We start from the raw sequence: 16718 nt of genomic DNA, 5'->3' as shown, positions 1-16718 counted from the left end.
AAGAAGAGACTTGCTTGGGCCAAGAAATATGAGAAATGTGTTCTTTAGTCTGGAGTCCAAATTCAAGATTTATGGTTCCAACCGCCGTGTCTTTGTGAGATGCGGTGTGGGTGAACGGATGATCCCCGCATGTGTATTTCCCACCGTAAAGCATGGAGGAGGAGGTTTTATGGTGTGTGGGTGCTTTTCTGGTGACATTGTTTGTGATTTATTTAGAATTCAAGGCACACTTAACCAGCATGGCCATCATGGCATTTTGCAGCGATACGCCATCCCATCTGGTTTGGGCCTCCAGGCTGTGTAAGGGCTATTATATCTAGAAAGAGCGTGATGAGTGCTGCATTAGAAGACATGGCCTCCACAATCCCACGACCTCAACCAATTGAGAGGGTTTGGGATGAGTCGGACCGCAGAGTGGAAAGCATTCCAGGTGAAGCTGGTTGAGAGAATGCCAAGCGTGTGCAAAGCTGTCATCAAGGCAAAGGGTGGCTACTTTGAAGAATCTCAAATATAAAACATATTTTGATTTGTTTAACACTTTTTTGTCATTACATGACTCCATATGTGGTATTTCATAGTTGTGATGCCTTCACTATTATTCTACAATGCAGAACATAGTATAAATAAAGAAAACCCCTTGAATGAGTAGGTGTTCTAAAACTTCTGACCAGTAGCATATATAATAATAATAATTCAAAACCAAATAAATCCCTAACTTCTACCCCCCCTCCTCCCCAAACCCATTAAACTTTATCTATATGATACTGAAACACTCCACCCTTAGGATTGTTCAGCATATAAACAACCATTTCAACAGTAACATCTGTTACCCACAATATCTATTTTGCCGTCTCCACAATAACCTTCAACCTGGCATTTTGATATTGATAACCTTACCAATAGAAGCTATTAAATCAACTTTATTCATTATTAAAGTGTCCTTTGATTCCGCACATTTCTGAACAGGCTTCAAAACCCTGCCAGGACCATGAGAAGCATCAGCCCTGACAGTAGGTCCACTTACTACAGGTACATCCATGTAATCTCCATCAGTCCCCACTGTAGTTCTACCAATCTGTTTCACGGCCTCTTCATATGACACATCATGACTGATCCTATATCTCTGAGCTTCTCGAGCCTCTCTCTGTACCTGGCAACCACCAAATGCTGCACTGTGTTCTCCCCCACATGTACAGCACTTAACCTTCACATCGCTTCTACATTCACAGTAATCATGTTCCCATCCACACTTGGCACATCTTTTCTTTCCTTTACACTGAGCAACTACAAGTACATGTCCCATTCTTTGACATTTAAAACATTGCAGTGGATATGGGACAAATTCTCTCACATTGAAACTAAGGAATTCTATCTGTACTTTTCCCAGCAGGACTTTCTCCTACCTCAGCATCACTGATAAGCTTTCACTTCTTTGACCCTCTTTCCTACTGATGAACCCTTTGGCCTCAATCACTCTGCCTCCCATCACATTTCCTTTAATATCATCTGTGGACATACACTACAGTTCAAAAGTTTGGGGTCACTTAGAAATGTAATTGTTTTTGAAAGAAAATCAACTTTTTTGTCCATTAAAATAACATCAAATTGATCAGAAATACAGTGTAGACATTGTTAATGTTGTAAATGACTATTGTAGCTGGAAACTGCTGATTTTGAACATAATATCTACATACAGAGGCCCATTATCAGCAACCATCACTTCTGTGTTCCAATGACACGTTGTGTTAGCTAATCCAAGTTCATAATTTTAAAAGGCTAATTGATCATTAGAAAACCCGTTTGCAATTATGTTAGCACAGCTGAAAACTGTTGTCCTGATTAAAGAAGCAATAAAACTGGCCTTCTTCAGACTTGTTGAGTATTTGGAAAATCAGCATTTGTAGGTTCGATTACAGGCTCAAAATGGCCAGAAACAAATAACTTTCTTCTGAAACTCGCCAGTCGATTCTTGTTCTGAGAAATAAAGGCTATTCCATGCGAGAAAATGCCAAGAAACTGAAGATCTTGTACAACTCTGTGTACTGCTACCTTCACAGAACAGCGCAAACTGGCTCTAACCATTATAGAAAGAGGAGTGGGAGGCCCTGGTGCACAACTGAGCAAGAGGACAAGTACATTAGAGTGTATAGTTTGAGAAACAGACGACTCACAAGTCCTCAACTGACAGCTTCATTAAATAGTACTCGCAAAACACCAGTCTCAACGTCAACACTGAAGAGGCCACTCCGGGATGCTGGCCTTCTAGGCAGAGTTCCTCTGTCCAGTGTCTGTGTTCTTTTGCCCATCTTAATCTTTTCTTTTTATTGGCCAGTCTGAGAAATGTATTTTTCTTTGCAACTCTGCCTAGAAGGCCAGCATCCCGGAGTTGCCTCTCACTGTCAAGGGGTCTGAATACTTTCCGAATGCAATGTACATGTCATGTAGTACAATAAACCTAGGAACTGGTTCAGTCATAGACTGTAAAAAAAAACTTTTTCATATGTGTCATGCAGTACTAGGCTGGCTGCTAACGTTAACTACAGTAATTGTCAGTGCACAATATTTGTTCAACAGTTGTGGAAGCACTGTTAGAAAATGGTTGCAGCTGTATGTAGCCTATTAAACCTATGTCATCGAGAGTGCATTCTTATAGCCAATTTCCTTCACTATTTTCAATAAGAGTGTCATACTTTTCACTGTTTTGGATTATAGAAAACTCAGTGGCATTGAGAGGTTATCACAGGAAAGCGGGGCGAAAGGCAGCCTCGTGGTTAAAGCGATGGGCCAGTAATCGAGAGGTTTCTAGATCAAATCCCCAAGCTGACAAGGTAAAAATCTGTCGTTCTGCCCCTGAACAAGGCAGTTAACCCACTGTTCCTAGGCTGTCATTGTAAATATGAATTTGTTCTTAACTGAATTGCCTAATTTAAAAAAAAATAGCAAAGAGTAGAACTCTTGGGCAATTCATTTCAGAGGGTTGTTGAAGCAGGTGAGGCAACTACAAATCCTACACTACATGACCAAAAGTATGTGGACACCTGCTCATTGAACATCTCATTCCAAAATCTTTGGCATTAATAATCCTGTTGAGTGTAGGGGGCAGTATTTTGATGTTTGGATGAAAAACGTACCCAAATTAAACTGCTTATTTCTCAGGCCCAGAATCTAGAATATGCATATAATTGTCGGATTAGGATAGAAAACACTCTAAAGTTTCCAATACGGTGAAAATATTGTCTGTGAGTATAACAGAACTGATATTGCAGGTGAAAACCTGAGGAAAATCCAACCCGGAAGTGGCTGCTATTTTGAAAGCTCCATGTTCCATAGTCTGCCTTCGCTCCATTTAAAGGGATATCAACCAGATTCCTTTTCCTATGGCTTCCCCATGGTGTGAACAGCGAGAAAGATCACATCGCGTAAGGGGATGGCTGGGTGCCAGCAGCGTTTTGCATGCGCAACAGCTTGGAGCAGACATTTTCTCTCTCCTATTGAAGAAGCTACAGTCCCGGTTGATATATTATCGATTATATATTGTAAAAACAATCTGAGGATTGATTATAAAAAACGTTTGACATGTTTCTACGAACATTACGGATACTATTTGGAATTTTCGTCTGCGATGTTGTGACCGCTCGAGCCTGTGGATTTCTGAACATAACGCGCCAACCAAATGGAGGTATTTTGGATATAAAAATAATCTTTATGGAACAAAAGCAACAGTTATTGTGTAACTGGGAGTCTCGTGAGTGCAAACATCCAAAGATCATCAAAGGTAATCAATTTAATTTATTGCTTTTCTGACTTTCGTGACCAATCTACTTGGCTGCTAGCTGTTTGTAATATTTTGTCTACTGAGAGAGATCACCGAAAAGCTTTATTGCAGTCTGACACGCCAGGTGGATTAACAACAAGCTAAGCTGTGTTTTGCTATATTGCACTTGTGATTTCATGAAAATTAAATATTTTTAGTAATTTAATTTGAATTTGGCGCTCTGCAATTCAATGGATGTTGACGAAAATGATCCCGCTAATGGGATGGGTGCATCAAGAAGTTTTAAGATAGAGTTGGTCCCCTCTTTGCTGCTATAACAGCCTCCACTCTTCTGGGAAGGCTTTCCACTAGACGTTGGAACATTGCTGGCTTGCAGTCAGCATTCCAATTCATCCCAAAGGTGTTCGATGGGATTGAGGTCAGAGCTCTGTGCAGGCCAGTCAAGTTCTTCCACAACGTTCTCGACAAACCATTTCTGTATGGACCTCACTTTGTGCACGGGGGCATTGTCATGCTGGAACAGGAAAGGGCCTTCCCCAAACGGTTGCCACAAAGTTGGAAGCACAGAATCGTCTAGAACATGGGTAGGCAACCCTGGTCCTGGAGTGATGCAGGCACTTCATGTTTTGGATTTAACCAACCTGTAAGACCAGGTGTAGAATGTCATTGTTTGCTGTAGGGTTCAGATTTCCCTTCACTGGAACTAAGCCCGAACCATGAAAAACAGCCCGAGACCATGATTCCTCCTCTACCAAACTTTACAGTTGTCACTATGCATTGGGGCAGGTAGTGTTCTCCTACCATATGCCAAACCCAGATTCGTTCATCAGACTGCCAGATGGTGAAGCGTGATTCATCACTCCAGGGAATGGGTTTACACTACAAAAGAGTCCAATGGCGGCCTCCCGGGCGGCCTCCTGTGTTCGGGCCCAGGCTCTGTCGTAACCGTCCGTGGGGCGACGCACAATTGGCCTAACGTTGTCCGGGTTAGGGAGGGTTTGGCCGGTAGGGATATCCTTGTCTCATCGCACACCAGCGACTCCTGTGGCGGGCCGGGCGCAGTGCGCGCTAACCAAGGTTGCCAGGTGCACAGTGTTTCCTCCGACACATTGGTGCGGCTGGCTTCCGGGATGGATGCGCGCTGTGTTAATAAGCAGTGCGGCTTAGTTGAGTTGTGTATCGGAGGACGCATGACTTTCAACCTTCGTCTCTCCCGAGTCCGTACGGGAGTTGTAGTGATGAGACAAGATAGTAGCTACTAACAATTGGATACCACAAAATTGGGGAGGAAAAAGGGGTCAAATTCAAACAACAAAATAAAGTCCAATGGTGGCGAGCTTTACACCACCCCAGTCGGTGCTTGGCATTGCACATTGTGATCTTAGGCTTGTGTGCAGCTGCTTAGGCTTGTGTGCGGCTGCCCATTTCATGAATCTCCTGATGAACAGTTCTTGTGCTGAGTTGTGCTGAGTTGCTTCCAGAGGCAGTTTGGAACTGACACACATAGTGTTGCATTTGGAAATATGTTTTACTTAAAAAAAAAGACAAAGTCACATCTTTTAAATGATTGGGACCCCAGGGGACCGTTTATTGTTCGCTCAGGCTGAGAGGGATCCCCTCTGCTTCTTTTGGCTTTGCCTTTTGGTCAGTGCTAAAGTGGTGTCTTTAATTTAATGTTGACTTCAATCTGGCCAATCATTTGAAACTATCTCTAAACTTGGAATTAAGATGTTGTGCTCAACAACAGAGAATGTAAAATGCAGACTGTTGTTGATAGATTTATCATCACAACTAATGTTATATAAACCATCTAATTTTTGTATTCGTATTATGACCACAGTGCACTGTTTTCCATATGAAAGCCCAAACCCAGATTAAACATTCATGTTTTTTCCAGAGCGGCACAATAACAGCTCAAAGGCACAGTGATACCCATGATGAGTCAACCCAAAATATGAGCATCACTCCCCAGTGTAACCAGATGGGTCCCAGGCAGGCAGTGCTGCATTGTGAATGGGGCTTACAAAGTCTGCTGGAGGCCCTCCTGCTATTAATAATGAATGTGTGTGGCGAGACAGCGCTGTGGGTCAGTGGCTGGAGACTGTAGAGGTTGTTTACCATGTAGCAGGTCTGAGGCCCTGTCATTAGTGGCCCAGCAGGTTTTTATACCCAGAGAGGGTTTAATATCATTTACTTTGCCCAAAATCTGTCCGTGTGGATTAGCCCTTTTTTTGTATGGAGGTCTATGAGAGATGTCAAATTTTGTGAGGCTTATTTGATCGAATAGAAGTTTAGTAATGTTCAGGCTGTTACAAATGTACTGATATAAGTGGAGGTACGTGGCATTCTGGCAACTTTGAGAAAAACAACTTAGTTGTGCCTGTTGTTCATCTGCCCTCCCTATCTGCCCTCTCATTGGCTAGAATGACCTAATAAGACTCTTAAGGGAACGTTCTCTAAAGTTGTGGGAACATTTAGTGTTAGCTGGGTCTAGCCAATCAGATCAGACGTAACAAACTCCCTATTCTGTCACTGAACAAAAAGCTGAAGACAGTTTTGGCTCAGATTCAAACCAATTAAACATTCTTAAACAATACATCCCACAGCCATTGGAGGCATAGAGGTTAAAGGGTGTACTATTCTGTCATTACAGTCACTAGTTAGTAGAACAATTTAAAGAAGCGAGACTTCAGAGGGAACATATTCACCTATCAGGTCTCTCTGAGATATGTTAGGTAAGTGGAGGGAATGACTATATAAGGCACGGTGTACAGCTGTTGTGTCACGCTTTTGCTGCTGCTTTTGCCTTTGCTGCAATGTGTGCGCACGTGCCTAAGTGTGTGTACTGTGGTCAGAGCCTCAGAGGAGTCTAGTCAGCAGGTGAAGCTCATGCCTGATTGGTTACAGGGGTAACGACTTAATGAGATGAAGCATGTACACAAAACACAGTTCCAGGATATGTTCTTCCTGTTATGCAAAACATTTCAAGTAAAACAAATCTATTGACAAAAAAATAAATACCCCACAGAGTGAAAAATATTTGTCAGTCACATTTTACGTTGACTGCCTAATAAAATAAATACTGTTATTTTATGTAATCTATAGTGTTGTGGTTAAAAAGGTTGGCTGTGAAAAATCATGCCTTTTTATCATGAGTAGACAGACTGTGATTTGGCTGCACTGCAAAAGATTTCCTGCCCATGTCAGCTCATCTGTGAGAAAACCACACACAGACACATAATCACAGCCCCTTGTAGTGTGAACGGTTCCATTAGACATCAAGGCCATCTAGTGGCCATTGTGATGATGTATCAACTTGTAAATATGTTACAAGGCAGCAATAATATTGTAACAAAAAAATGTAACAGAGCTACATTTACCTCATATTGCATGTTTGATTCCCATGGAAAATGATTTTGATAAGCTACTGTCATTGTTAGATTACATGAAACATTATTGTGATAAACCTCTGTCATTGTTAGATTACATGAGACGTTGTGTGCCCTACAGTACAGCGTGATGTCATTATGCGCTGTGTGTCTTCTGTGCCAATTTGAATTTAATATTCTATCTAGAATTTCATGTGGCTTCTGTTTCCTAGGCTTTCTCCTGAGAACACCAGTGGACATGTTCTGCTTGTGAACTGAGCTGCTACTCTGAGAACACTGCTGTGTGAATTGGATATTCTGTCATGGACTAGTGCAGCTTGGCATCATTTCTATGGTGGCCAGTGCATTTAGGTTGTTGAACATTGTTTACATAACCATGTGTACAGTAGCTACAACCTTTTTACCACTGTTAACTGATAAAGCGCTCTCTGCCATCTTCAGATTCAACCATATCAATATTTTTTTATTGCAGTCAGTGACGTGTCTTATTGCACTTTTATGGTCTAGTTGTATGAACTCAAAATGGCCTTTTATTGCTACATTGCAATTTGTATAGAGAAAGGCAATCTTTTAAAAATGTTAAATAAATAAAAGTGATTCACCTGAAACAGGAAAAAAATGAATATTGAAAAGATCTACCGTAGGTGGAAGTCTGGATCTAGTTCAGCCAAGCTTGAGGGAAGAAAGAGGGCCAGAATGTTCATGCTCTGACTGACTTAGTGTGTGTGTATGCAGCTTCATGGAGACTGAGCAGATGCAGAAAGCTGAGACCTGCAGGAGTTGTTTAGCACACCTCAGGCAGACAGACGCTCACACGCCTGCTTTCTGTGTAGAACCAGACTGTGGCAGACTACACACAGGTCTAAAGATGTCAGACAGCTGGTAGGCTGCTGTGTCTGAATGCCAGCCAGGTCAACCACATAGTTCCATGACATGTATTTAAGAGTCCATATGCATTTATACTGTGTATTGTAAAACAAACCCAATGGTGGAGACCATATGGGCTTACGGACATTTTATGGGGATAGAAAAGGGGAAAGGGAAAGGGGGAAACCTAGTCAGTTGTACAACTGAATGCCTTCAACTGAAATGTGTCTTCCACATTTATTCCAACCGCTCTGAATCAGAGAGGTGCGGGGGGCTGCCTTAATCGACATCCACGTCTTTGGCACCCGGGGAACAGTGGGTTAAGTGCCTTGCTCGGGAGCAGAATGACAGATTTTTACCTTGTCAGCTCAGGGATTCGATCCAACAGATACACAGTATACAGGCAATTCACAGACCCAATGAATAGTGCTTCCCCAAAGGGATAGGAATGCACTGCAGATACAGCCCATGTTCCTTAGTAACCAGGTACCAAAGCCCAGGTTATATAATCACACAGATGACACTAACCTTTGTCCAAAAGATTTCAAAGAGTAAAGACATTAGCAACTTTTGTCTTCTGATTCTAGGTAAGTTTAGATGTACTTTTAGACAAACTGGGTGCAAAAATGTTGGTTTGTTTGTAGGCTGTGGTGGCCATCTGTAAGTCAGACTTTTTTTAAAAGATATGTATTTTATTGGATTTTCTCACACAAAAAAAGTCACACATTCTTATAACAGGATTACAGCAGTAGTTGGACAGGCATAACAATTTCGTAAACAATATCAAGTTGTTAGACAGCTGTGCATTGGTGTTGATATAAAAACATGTTCTATATCTAAACTGATGCTAATGAGATGTGTTTACACAGGCAGCCCAACTCCAATCAGTCTGCTGTCCTTCAACACCCATGATCTAAATGGCTCTGGAGTCTTCTGGAGTTTATTGACCCGGGTCACCTGACAGTGACCTTGGCTAACTTGGCACCGTTCGTTATATAAGTCTATGGTTTGCACCTTGGCTCTGTATCACAATGAGTTCTTCTTTCAGGTGGGAACTAAGGAGAAGATGGTGGCCGCTGTGCTCACCTTGTTCTGTTTCACCACAACTGATGACCAACTTCTGCAGCTGGGACAACCAAGATCCAGCAACCCATCAGGCAAGAATAACTCTCTCAAATGGATTAACTCAGTCTGCAATTACTTGCGATTGCAAATATATAATACTTTCACTTAAATTGCTCCAGGACTATATCTCACATTTTCACGCAGGAAAGTCAATGCACTGGTGGTCGGTCTTGACAAAGCAGGAAAAACATCCACAGTCAGTGAATTAAATACACACCAATAGAAATATAACACGGTTATCTGGGTTGTCTGACATAAATTGTTCTGTCTCTGTCTGCAGTGCCCCCGATGGATGAGGGATTAGACTCGTGGGTGTGTCCGGATGGAGCTGAGAGTGGAGAACTTCCTGGTCACCCTGCTTGACATCGGTGGGGCCCCGGAGGTGCGGGGGTCCTGGGGGGATCTCTATGGGGAGGTCCTTGGGTTCATCTTTGTGGTGGACTCCAGTGACCAGCAGAGTATTAAAGAGGTCCAGGAGTATCTGACAGACCTGCTGAAGCAGCATAAATTGGTGGGAAAACCACTACTTCTTATATCAAGTTTGAATTCATGTAAATAGAATATTTGATCAATGCCAAAATAAAAGTTACAGCTGATTTTATAACTTTGTTATACAAGGTTCTATGCGGTGTATAGAACCCATGAGGTGACAGACGATCTATATTACCTAAACCCATTAAAACCTCATCAGTGTGACCATTTACAGTGGGCAAGGATGGACAGCAGCAAAGCTGATTAGTGCTTTCAATGTAGTTTTTCCTTTTTTGAACCAACTGGTGAAATGTTTTGCTCTGTTGTGTTGTAGGCTGGCCAGCAAGCAGGACAAGATGAACGCCCTGCTGGGGATTGAGATAATTGAGATCCTATCTCTGGAGAGACTGGTGAACCAGAGCCGCTGTCTGTGCCACATTGTCTAGTCTAGTCCTTGTACACACAACTAGACAGACAGCCAATCAGCTAGCCAGCCATCCAGCTAGCCAATCAGAGATACAGATTATGTTAATTATGTACAGGAGACCGATAGATACATAGACAGACACAAATCCATAGATTTGATTGTGTTGTGCTTTTCTGCTCAAGAAGCCCTGTTCAGCCTTCATGGACCAGCTGAGGTGGACAGACAGAAGATGCTGTGGGGTCTTTGCTGGCTGCTGCAAGCCGTCAATCTGGATTACCCAGAACTCTGTTCTTTCATAATCAGGAACATCAGGGACAGGAGACCTCTGGCACCAGATGAGGGACAACCGTGGGAAGATGGAGAGGCTGCAGCAAGCCCAAAGATGAAAGGTAAGAGAGAGACTATAACTCTGTGCCTTCAGTTAGACTCCTAGAAAATCATCTGTCTTGGTCAATGTGTAGAGATTGCAGTGACAGAATATGTATCCATGAACAATTTCAAAGACATTGCTTAGCTACGTTAGCGAAAGCATTGTGGCATTGATATTTTTTCATGTAAAATGTTGTCTCTGTGTAGGATACGTGGCAGCAAAAAATAACCTTGATAAAGTACAACGCCTTCAAGAAAAGGACCAAAGGCCCAGACCCCCTTCCTACAACCCATTTGAGACATTGACACTTTTAGTTGCAGATCCATTTGATCTTGATAAGATTCCTATAGTTTCAGTACAGTAAAGGTGTTATGTGTGAACTGATACACATTTTGTATTTTAGGATAATATGAAGAAAAAGAAGGGAGGCCTGCCCTGCCTGCAAACCCTCCACAACCTCATTCTATTACCTCATATCTTACATTTATGGATTATAACTGGAGTTTCCATCAGCTTTTGAAGGACAATTTAAAAAGACCTGACAGCACATTTTTCTTAGTAGCAACTGTGTAGGAATTACAAAGCCAATACACCTCTGAGAAATGTGTGTTTATTTTATGTTACCAAAATATGTTATATGTGAGTGTCAATATTTATTTATTAGTGGTTATTTAATTATCTGTAGTAAAAGTAAACAATTGTTTACAAACATGATCAATGTACGGACAAACTATTTCAATTCCTCGTAAATATAAATAGAGTTGATCTGTTTATATTGCAATTTTGATGGAAAGTAAGACTTGATTTTATAAAGTTTCTTGGCCCCTTTGTTATATTATATGTTATATGTTATTACTGTATATGTTGCTCGCTTCGAGGCAAGCAACACTGAGGCATGCATGAGAGCATCAGCTGTTCCCGACGACTGTGTGATCACGCTCTCTGAAGCTGACGTGAGTAAGACCTTTGAACAGGTCAACATACACAAGGCTGCGGGGCCAGACGGATTACCAAGACGTGTGCTCCAGGCATGTGCTGACCAACTGGCAGGTGTCTTCACTGACATTTTCAACAACGTCCCTAATTGAGTCTGTAATACCAACATGTTTCAAGCAGAGCACCATAGTCCCTGTGTCCAAGAACACAAAGGCAATCTGCCTAAATGACTACAGATCCGTAGCACTCACGTTTGTAGCCATGAAGTGCTTTGAAAGGATGGTAATGGCTCACATCAACACCATCATCCCAGAATCCCTAGACCCACTCCAATTTGCATACCGCCCAAACAGATCCACAGTTGATGCAATCTCTATTGAACTCCACACTGCCCTTTCCCACCTGGACAAAAGGAACACTTATGTGAGAATGCTATTCATTGACTACAGCTCAGCGTTCAACACCATAGTACCCTCAAAGCTCATCACTAAGCTAAGGATTCTGGGACTAAACACCTCCCTCTGCAACTGGATCCTGGACTTCCTGACGGGCCGCCCCCAGGTGGTGATGGGTAGTTAGCAACACATCTGCCACGCTGATCCTCACACTGGAGCTCCCCAGGGGTGCGTGCTCAGTCCCCTCCTGTACTCCCTGTTCACCCACGTCTGCATGGCCAGGCACGACTCCAACACCATCATTAAGTTTGCAGATGACACAACAGTGGTAGGCCTGATCACCGACAATGACGAGACAGCCTATAGGGAGGAAGTCAGAGACCCGGCCGGGTTGTGCCAGAATAACAACCTATCCCTCAACGTAACCAAGACTAAGGAGATGATTGTGGACGACAGGAAAAGGAGGACCGAGCACGCCCCCATTCTCATCAATGGGGCTGCAGTGGAGCAGGTTGAGAGCTTCAAGTTCCTTGGTGTCCGTATCAACAACAAACTAGAATGATCCAAACACACCAAGACAGTTGTGAAGAGGGCACAACAAAGCCTATTCCCCCTCAGAAAACTAAAAAGATTTGGCATGGGTCCTGAGATCCTCAAAAGATTCTACAGCTGCAACATCGAGAGCATCCTGACCGGTTACATCACTGCCTGGTACCGCAATTGTTCGGCCTCCGACCGCAAGGCACTTCAGAGGGTAGTGCGTACGGCCCAGTACATCACTGGGGCAAAGCTGCCTGCCATCCAGGACCTCTACACCAGGCGGTGTCAGAGAAAAGCCCTAAAAATTGTCAACGACCCCAGCCACCCCAGTCATAGACTGTTCTCTCTACTACCGCATGCAGGCGGTACTGGAGTGCCAAGTGTAGGACAAAAAGGCTTCTCAACAGTTTTTACCCCCAAGCCATAAGACTCCTGAACAGGTAATCAAATGGCTACCCAGACTATTTGCATTGTGTGCCCCCCAACCCCTCTTTTTACGCTGCTGCTCTATGTTTATCATATATGCATAGTAACTTTAAGTATACATTCATGTACATACTACCTCATTTGGGCCGAACAACCAGTGCTCCCACACATTGGCTAACCAGGCTATCTGCATTGTGTCCCACCCACCACTCTCCAACCCCTCTTTTACGCTACTGCTACTCTCTGTTCATCATATATGCATAGTCACTTTAACCATATCTACATGTACATACTACCTCGATCAGCCTGACTAACCGGTGTCTGTATGTAGCCTCACTACTTTTATAGCCTCGCTACTGTATATAGCCTGTCTTTTTACTGTTGTTTTATTTCTTTACTTACCTATTGTTTACCTAATACCTTCTTTTGCAATATTAGTTAGAGCCTGTAGGAAAACATTTCACCTGTTGTATTCGGCGCATGTGAAAAATAAACTTTGATTTGATTTATTTGACTGTTGAAAACATTACACACAGAAAATAAAGTTCGTGAAAGGAAAATAGCATTATGAGATATTACAACACCAGGTCAATTTGAGGAAATAACAAGTACAAAATTGAACTGTACAATGGGCATGCTTCCTTCAAAGTTTACCATATGCCTTGAAGTATTCTCACTGTGCTTGTTCACTTTGAAGATGATAATGCTTCATTGCTTGACCTGGACTGCTCCCTGCAGTCCAAACAGTATTAGGACAAGCTCCAAACTATTAGCCATACAGGTATGTTCCCATGTTTCCAATTTCACTACTAGGCTATTAGTATTATTTATGCATGCTAACTTTGATGTTACATTTTTGAGGATTTTTTTCTTCTTCTTGTTTGCCTATGATCAAATAATATTCAGATGACCTGATAATATTGCTTGGTATATAGGCCCCATAAATGGGCATTTGGACCCTGTGTACAAATTTCCTGTCGCCATTTTTGTCGCTTTTCCAGAAGCCCATCCCCCCTAGCATCTTCACAGGAAAGAATAGTCAGTGTTTCAGTGAATACACTGAATAGCGGCCGCGGAGAAACTAGCTTGGTGGCGAGACCGGGACATACAATACCGAAGATGGCTTCACCGAGGACGATAACAATTGTGGCCCTCTCTTTCGCTCTTGGTCTTTTTTTCGTCTTCATGGGCACCATAAAGCTCACACCAAGATTAAGCAAAGATGCTTATAGTGAGATGGTAAGTAAAACCTTTAGCGACCATAAACTGCAGCTGGAAGCGAAAGCCATTGTTCTGCCAATACGGACGCATTCAGGCTCTAAAAATGTGCTGTGCGCTGCTGACCCACATTTGTAAAAGATCATGAAATAAAATAGCCTATAATATCTAACTGATAAATACGATTTGATTGTATGTATTGTTTCAATCGTGGGAATGAATTTACCCAAGCAAGCAATTAAATGATGGAGCCTGCTGCGTTATTATAGCCGATAATACATTCTTCATTGAAGTATAATGACAGAAAAATATTACGTTTGTGTATTTTTCTATTAAATATTTAATTAAATAAATATTACCTTTAGGCATAATTAAAATCGAAATAATAGGCTACAGTTTATTCGGCTACAAATACATAGGCCTGTTTATTTGAAATAGCGACTAGGCATATAACAGTAGGCCTACACGTTTGTCCAGTACTAGGCCTATTTTATGGAAAATTATCTGTTATTATTAGCCTAATATGAATTTTTAAAAACTGTTTGAAGGTACATTTTTGCTATAGGCAATGGCGGCGCGATCGAGCAAATTCTGAGGTGCACCTGCCTGTTTTGTGTGGATATTGACTTTGCTTATTAGGCTACCAGCGATGTTAATGCTCATCTGTGCTCTCTGCTCCTCATCCATGTATGTTCTACTCAAAATTCTTATTCCATGGCGTATAGGCCTAATAATTACATTTCAACGTTTTGGTTGATTTTGTATTTTAAGGAATATCAAAGACTGGTTTTGGTGGTGTTACTGCAGTAGGCCCATATCAGGCCCAAGCTCTTCCTTATTCCACATTTTCCATCCGATAAGAAAAAGGCCTTTCGGTGATGGTTGTACATACTACTTACAGTTATAACTCTTAAAACTGTATAGGTCGACTATTTTGACAAAATCAACAACAAAAACGTATGTGTCAGTGTCATGATTATAGACAAACTGGTAGGCCTAGACATGTCCCTATTGGCTCTGAATGTATTGTCTCATGAGGAACTGAAACTTCCTTCTGAGAAATCTGAGAAATCCTTCTGAGAAATCTGAGAAATGATATACTGTAGTCTATAGTGCGCCACTAATAATAAATGAAATAACCTCTTTTGCATCTATGAAAATGAATGCTGAAATGTTCTCTCTCTTTTCAGAAACGGGCATACAAGAGCTATGCCAAGGCATTGCCAGGTCTAAAGAAGATGGGCATCAGCTCGGTGCTGCTCCGAAAGATCATTGGCTCACTGGAGGTGGGCTGTGGTGTGGTTCTGACATTGGTGCCAGGGAGACCCAAGGATGTGGCTAACTTCCTGCTCTTGCTGGTCATGCTGGCGGTCCTCTTCTTCCATCAGTTAGTAGGAGACCCCCTGAAACGATATGCCCATGCTCTGGTCTTTGGTATTCTGCTCACCTGCCGACTGCTCATTGCCCGCCAGAGTGAGGACCGACCTGAGCGGGAGGAGAGCAGGGAAGAACATATCAATGCCCAGGAAAATAACAAAGTCAAGCAGTCCTAATCAGGTCCAACCATCCAGTCTGGGCAGAGTGACAGCAAAATGGAACATTGTGCATTTCTTTGGATTGGAGCAATTCAGATTCAAAAGAAACACAGTCGCCACAAGGAGTGATATATCCACCCAGTCAACCACCCACCTGTCCCCTCTCCCACCCTTTTGGCTGACTGGTTATTGGTTTCACCTGCTTCCCTGCACTCTCATCCTGAAACTGCTTTCCCCTTGTCCTGTATCCCAACCTTGACAGTGGACAATCATACTTGTGGCAACTGTAATCAGCTCAACTCTTTTGAAAAAATATAGGACCTTTGTCTCACCAGCCAATTGGTCCTTTTTCTCATTCCCTCCCATTTTTATTTAGCATCTATCAAAACATAAGATACAGCATGCCTATGTTTTTAGTTCATTTTTGGCACAAATACCAATTTGAGGGACTTTGTTGGCTTTGAGAATGCTGATGTTTTCCACTATTGAAGATTGGTACTTTTGTATTGATTTTAATTTTAGGTAGGAAGATAATGATATCTCTTGAATTCAATTGTTATTTTACAGTAATTAAGCATGGTTCATAATTAAATGGCTTAAAACAAACTCGTAGCTTATCAGCACTGTTCAGAGATATATTGTAGTTGAACATTGACTCACATTTATTTAAATACATTATACAGTATCACATATTTCCATTGGTATTAGTAAAATAAGAATCATTTTTGTGAATTCGTATTAGTTTCGTCCAAGCTTTTTCCTGATGATTAGATTTTCTTGTAACTACTCTTAGGCATGACAATGTACCCCTTTTCCCGAAAGAAAAACCAAACTGTCAAATGGCAAGTCGTTCACTCATCTCAAATTGATTAATCACTTCGTTGGACCCAACACTGTTGTTCAAGAACTCATGTGGAGGAGAGACCTATGGGAAGGCATTTTTCTAGCAATTATGTTGAAACATACATCTATGGTTGCTAGCCTAGTGCTCTCTATGTCTCTGGACCACAATCAATAGTCCAGCTGCTTTGTCAAATGACATATCCAATAAAGGACTTGATCTTTGTCTCTTAATAAAGGACTTTGTCTCTCTTCACATCCAATGACAATAAAGGCTTATGTTTATCTGTGAGTCTATTTTTCTCTGGGATTTTTAACACTATTCTGTTGAATTACTATGTTATAAAAGTATTCCTATGAGTATAACCATTACCACTGGGCTATTCTTGTAATAGAAATGTATT

General features: G+C 41.9%; 1 protein-coding gene and 1 long non-coding RNA gene across 2 annotated transcripts; both read left to right on the top strand.

Annotated features, from left to right (window-relative positions):
• Positions 1-9439: 9439 nt before the first annotated feature.
• Positions 9440-11339, top strand: LOC121846914. Its single transcript, XR_006083912.1, has 3 exons — positions 9440-9667; positions 9962-10443; positions 10631-11339. It is a non-coding gene; the product is annotated as an uncharacterized LOC121846914 (long non-coding RNA).
• A 2411-nt stretch (positions 11340-13750) lies between these two features.
• Positions 13751-16606, top strand: LOC112256165 (novel acetylcholine receptor chaperone). Its single transcript, XM_024429200.2, has 2 exons — positions 13751-13960; positions 15130-16606. The coding sequence occupies exons 1-2, from the start codon at positions 13841-13843 to the stop codon at positions 15490-15492; spliced, it is 483 nt and encodes a 160-aa protein (XP_024284968.1). The 5' UTR covers positions 13751-13840; the 3' UTR covers positions 15493-16606.
• The last annotated feature ends 112 nt before the right edge of the window (positions 16607-16718 follow it).

Source organism: Oncorhynchus tshawytscha, linkage group LG08, assembly GCF_018296145.1.
Source record: "Oncorhynchus tshawytscha isolate Ot180627B linkage group LG08, Otsh_v2.0, whole genome shotgun sequence".
Lineage (NCBI taxonomy): Eukaryota > Metazoa > Chordata > Actinopteri > Salmoniformes > Salmonidae > Oncorhynchus > Oncorhynchus tshawytscha.
Note: the sequence above shows the minus strand (reverse complement) of the source record. Positions and strands in the feature narration are given on the sequence as shown.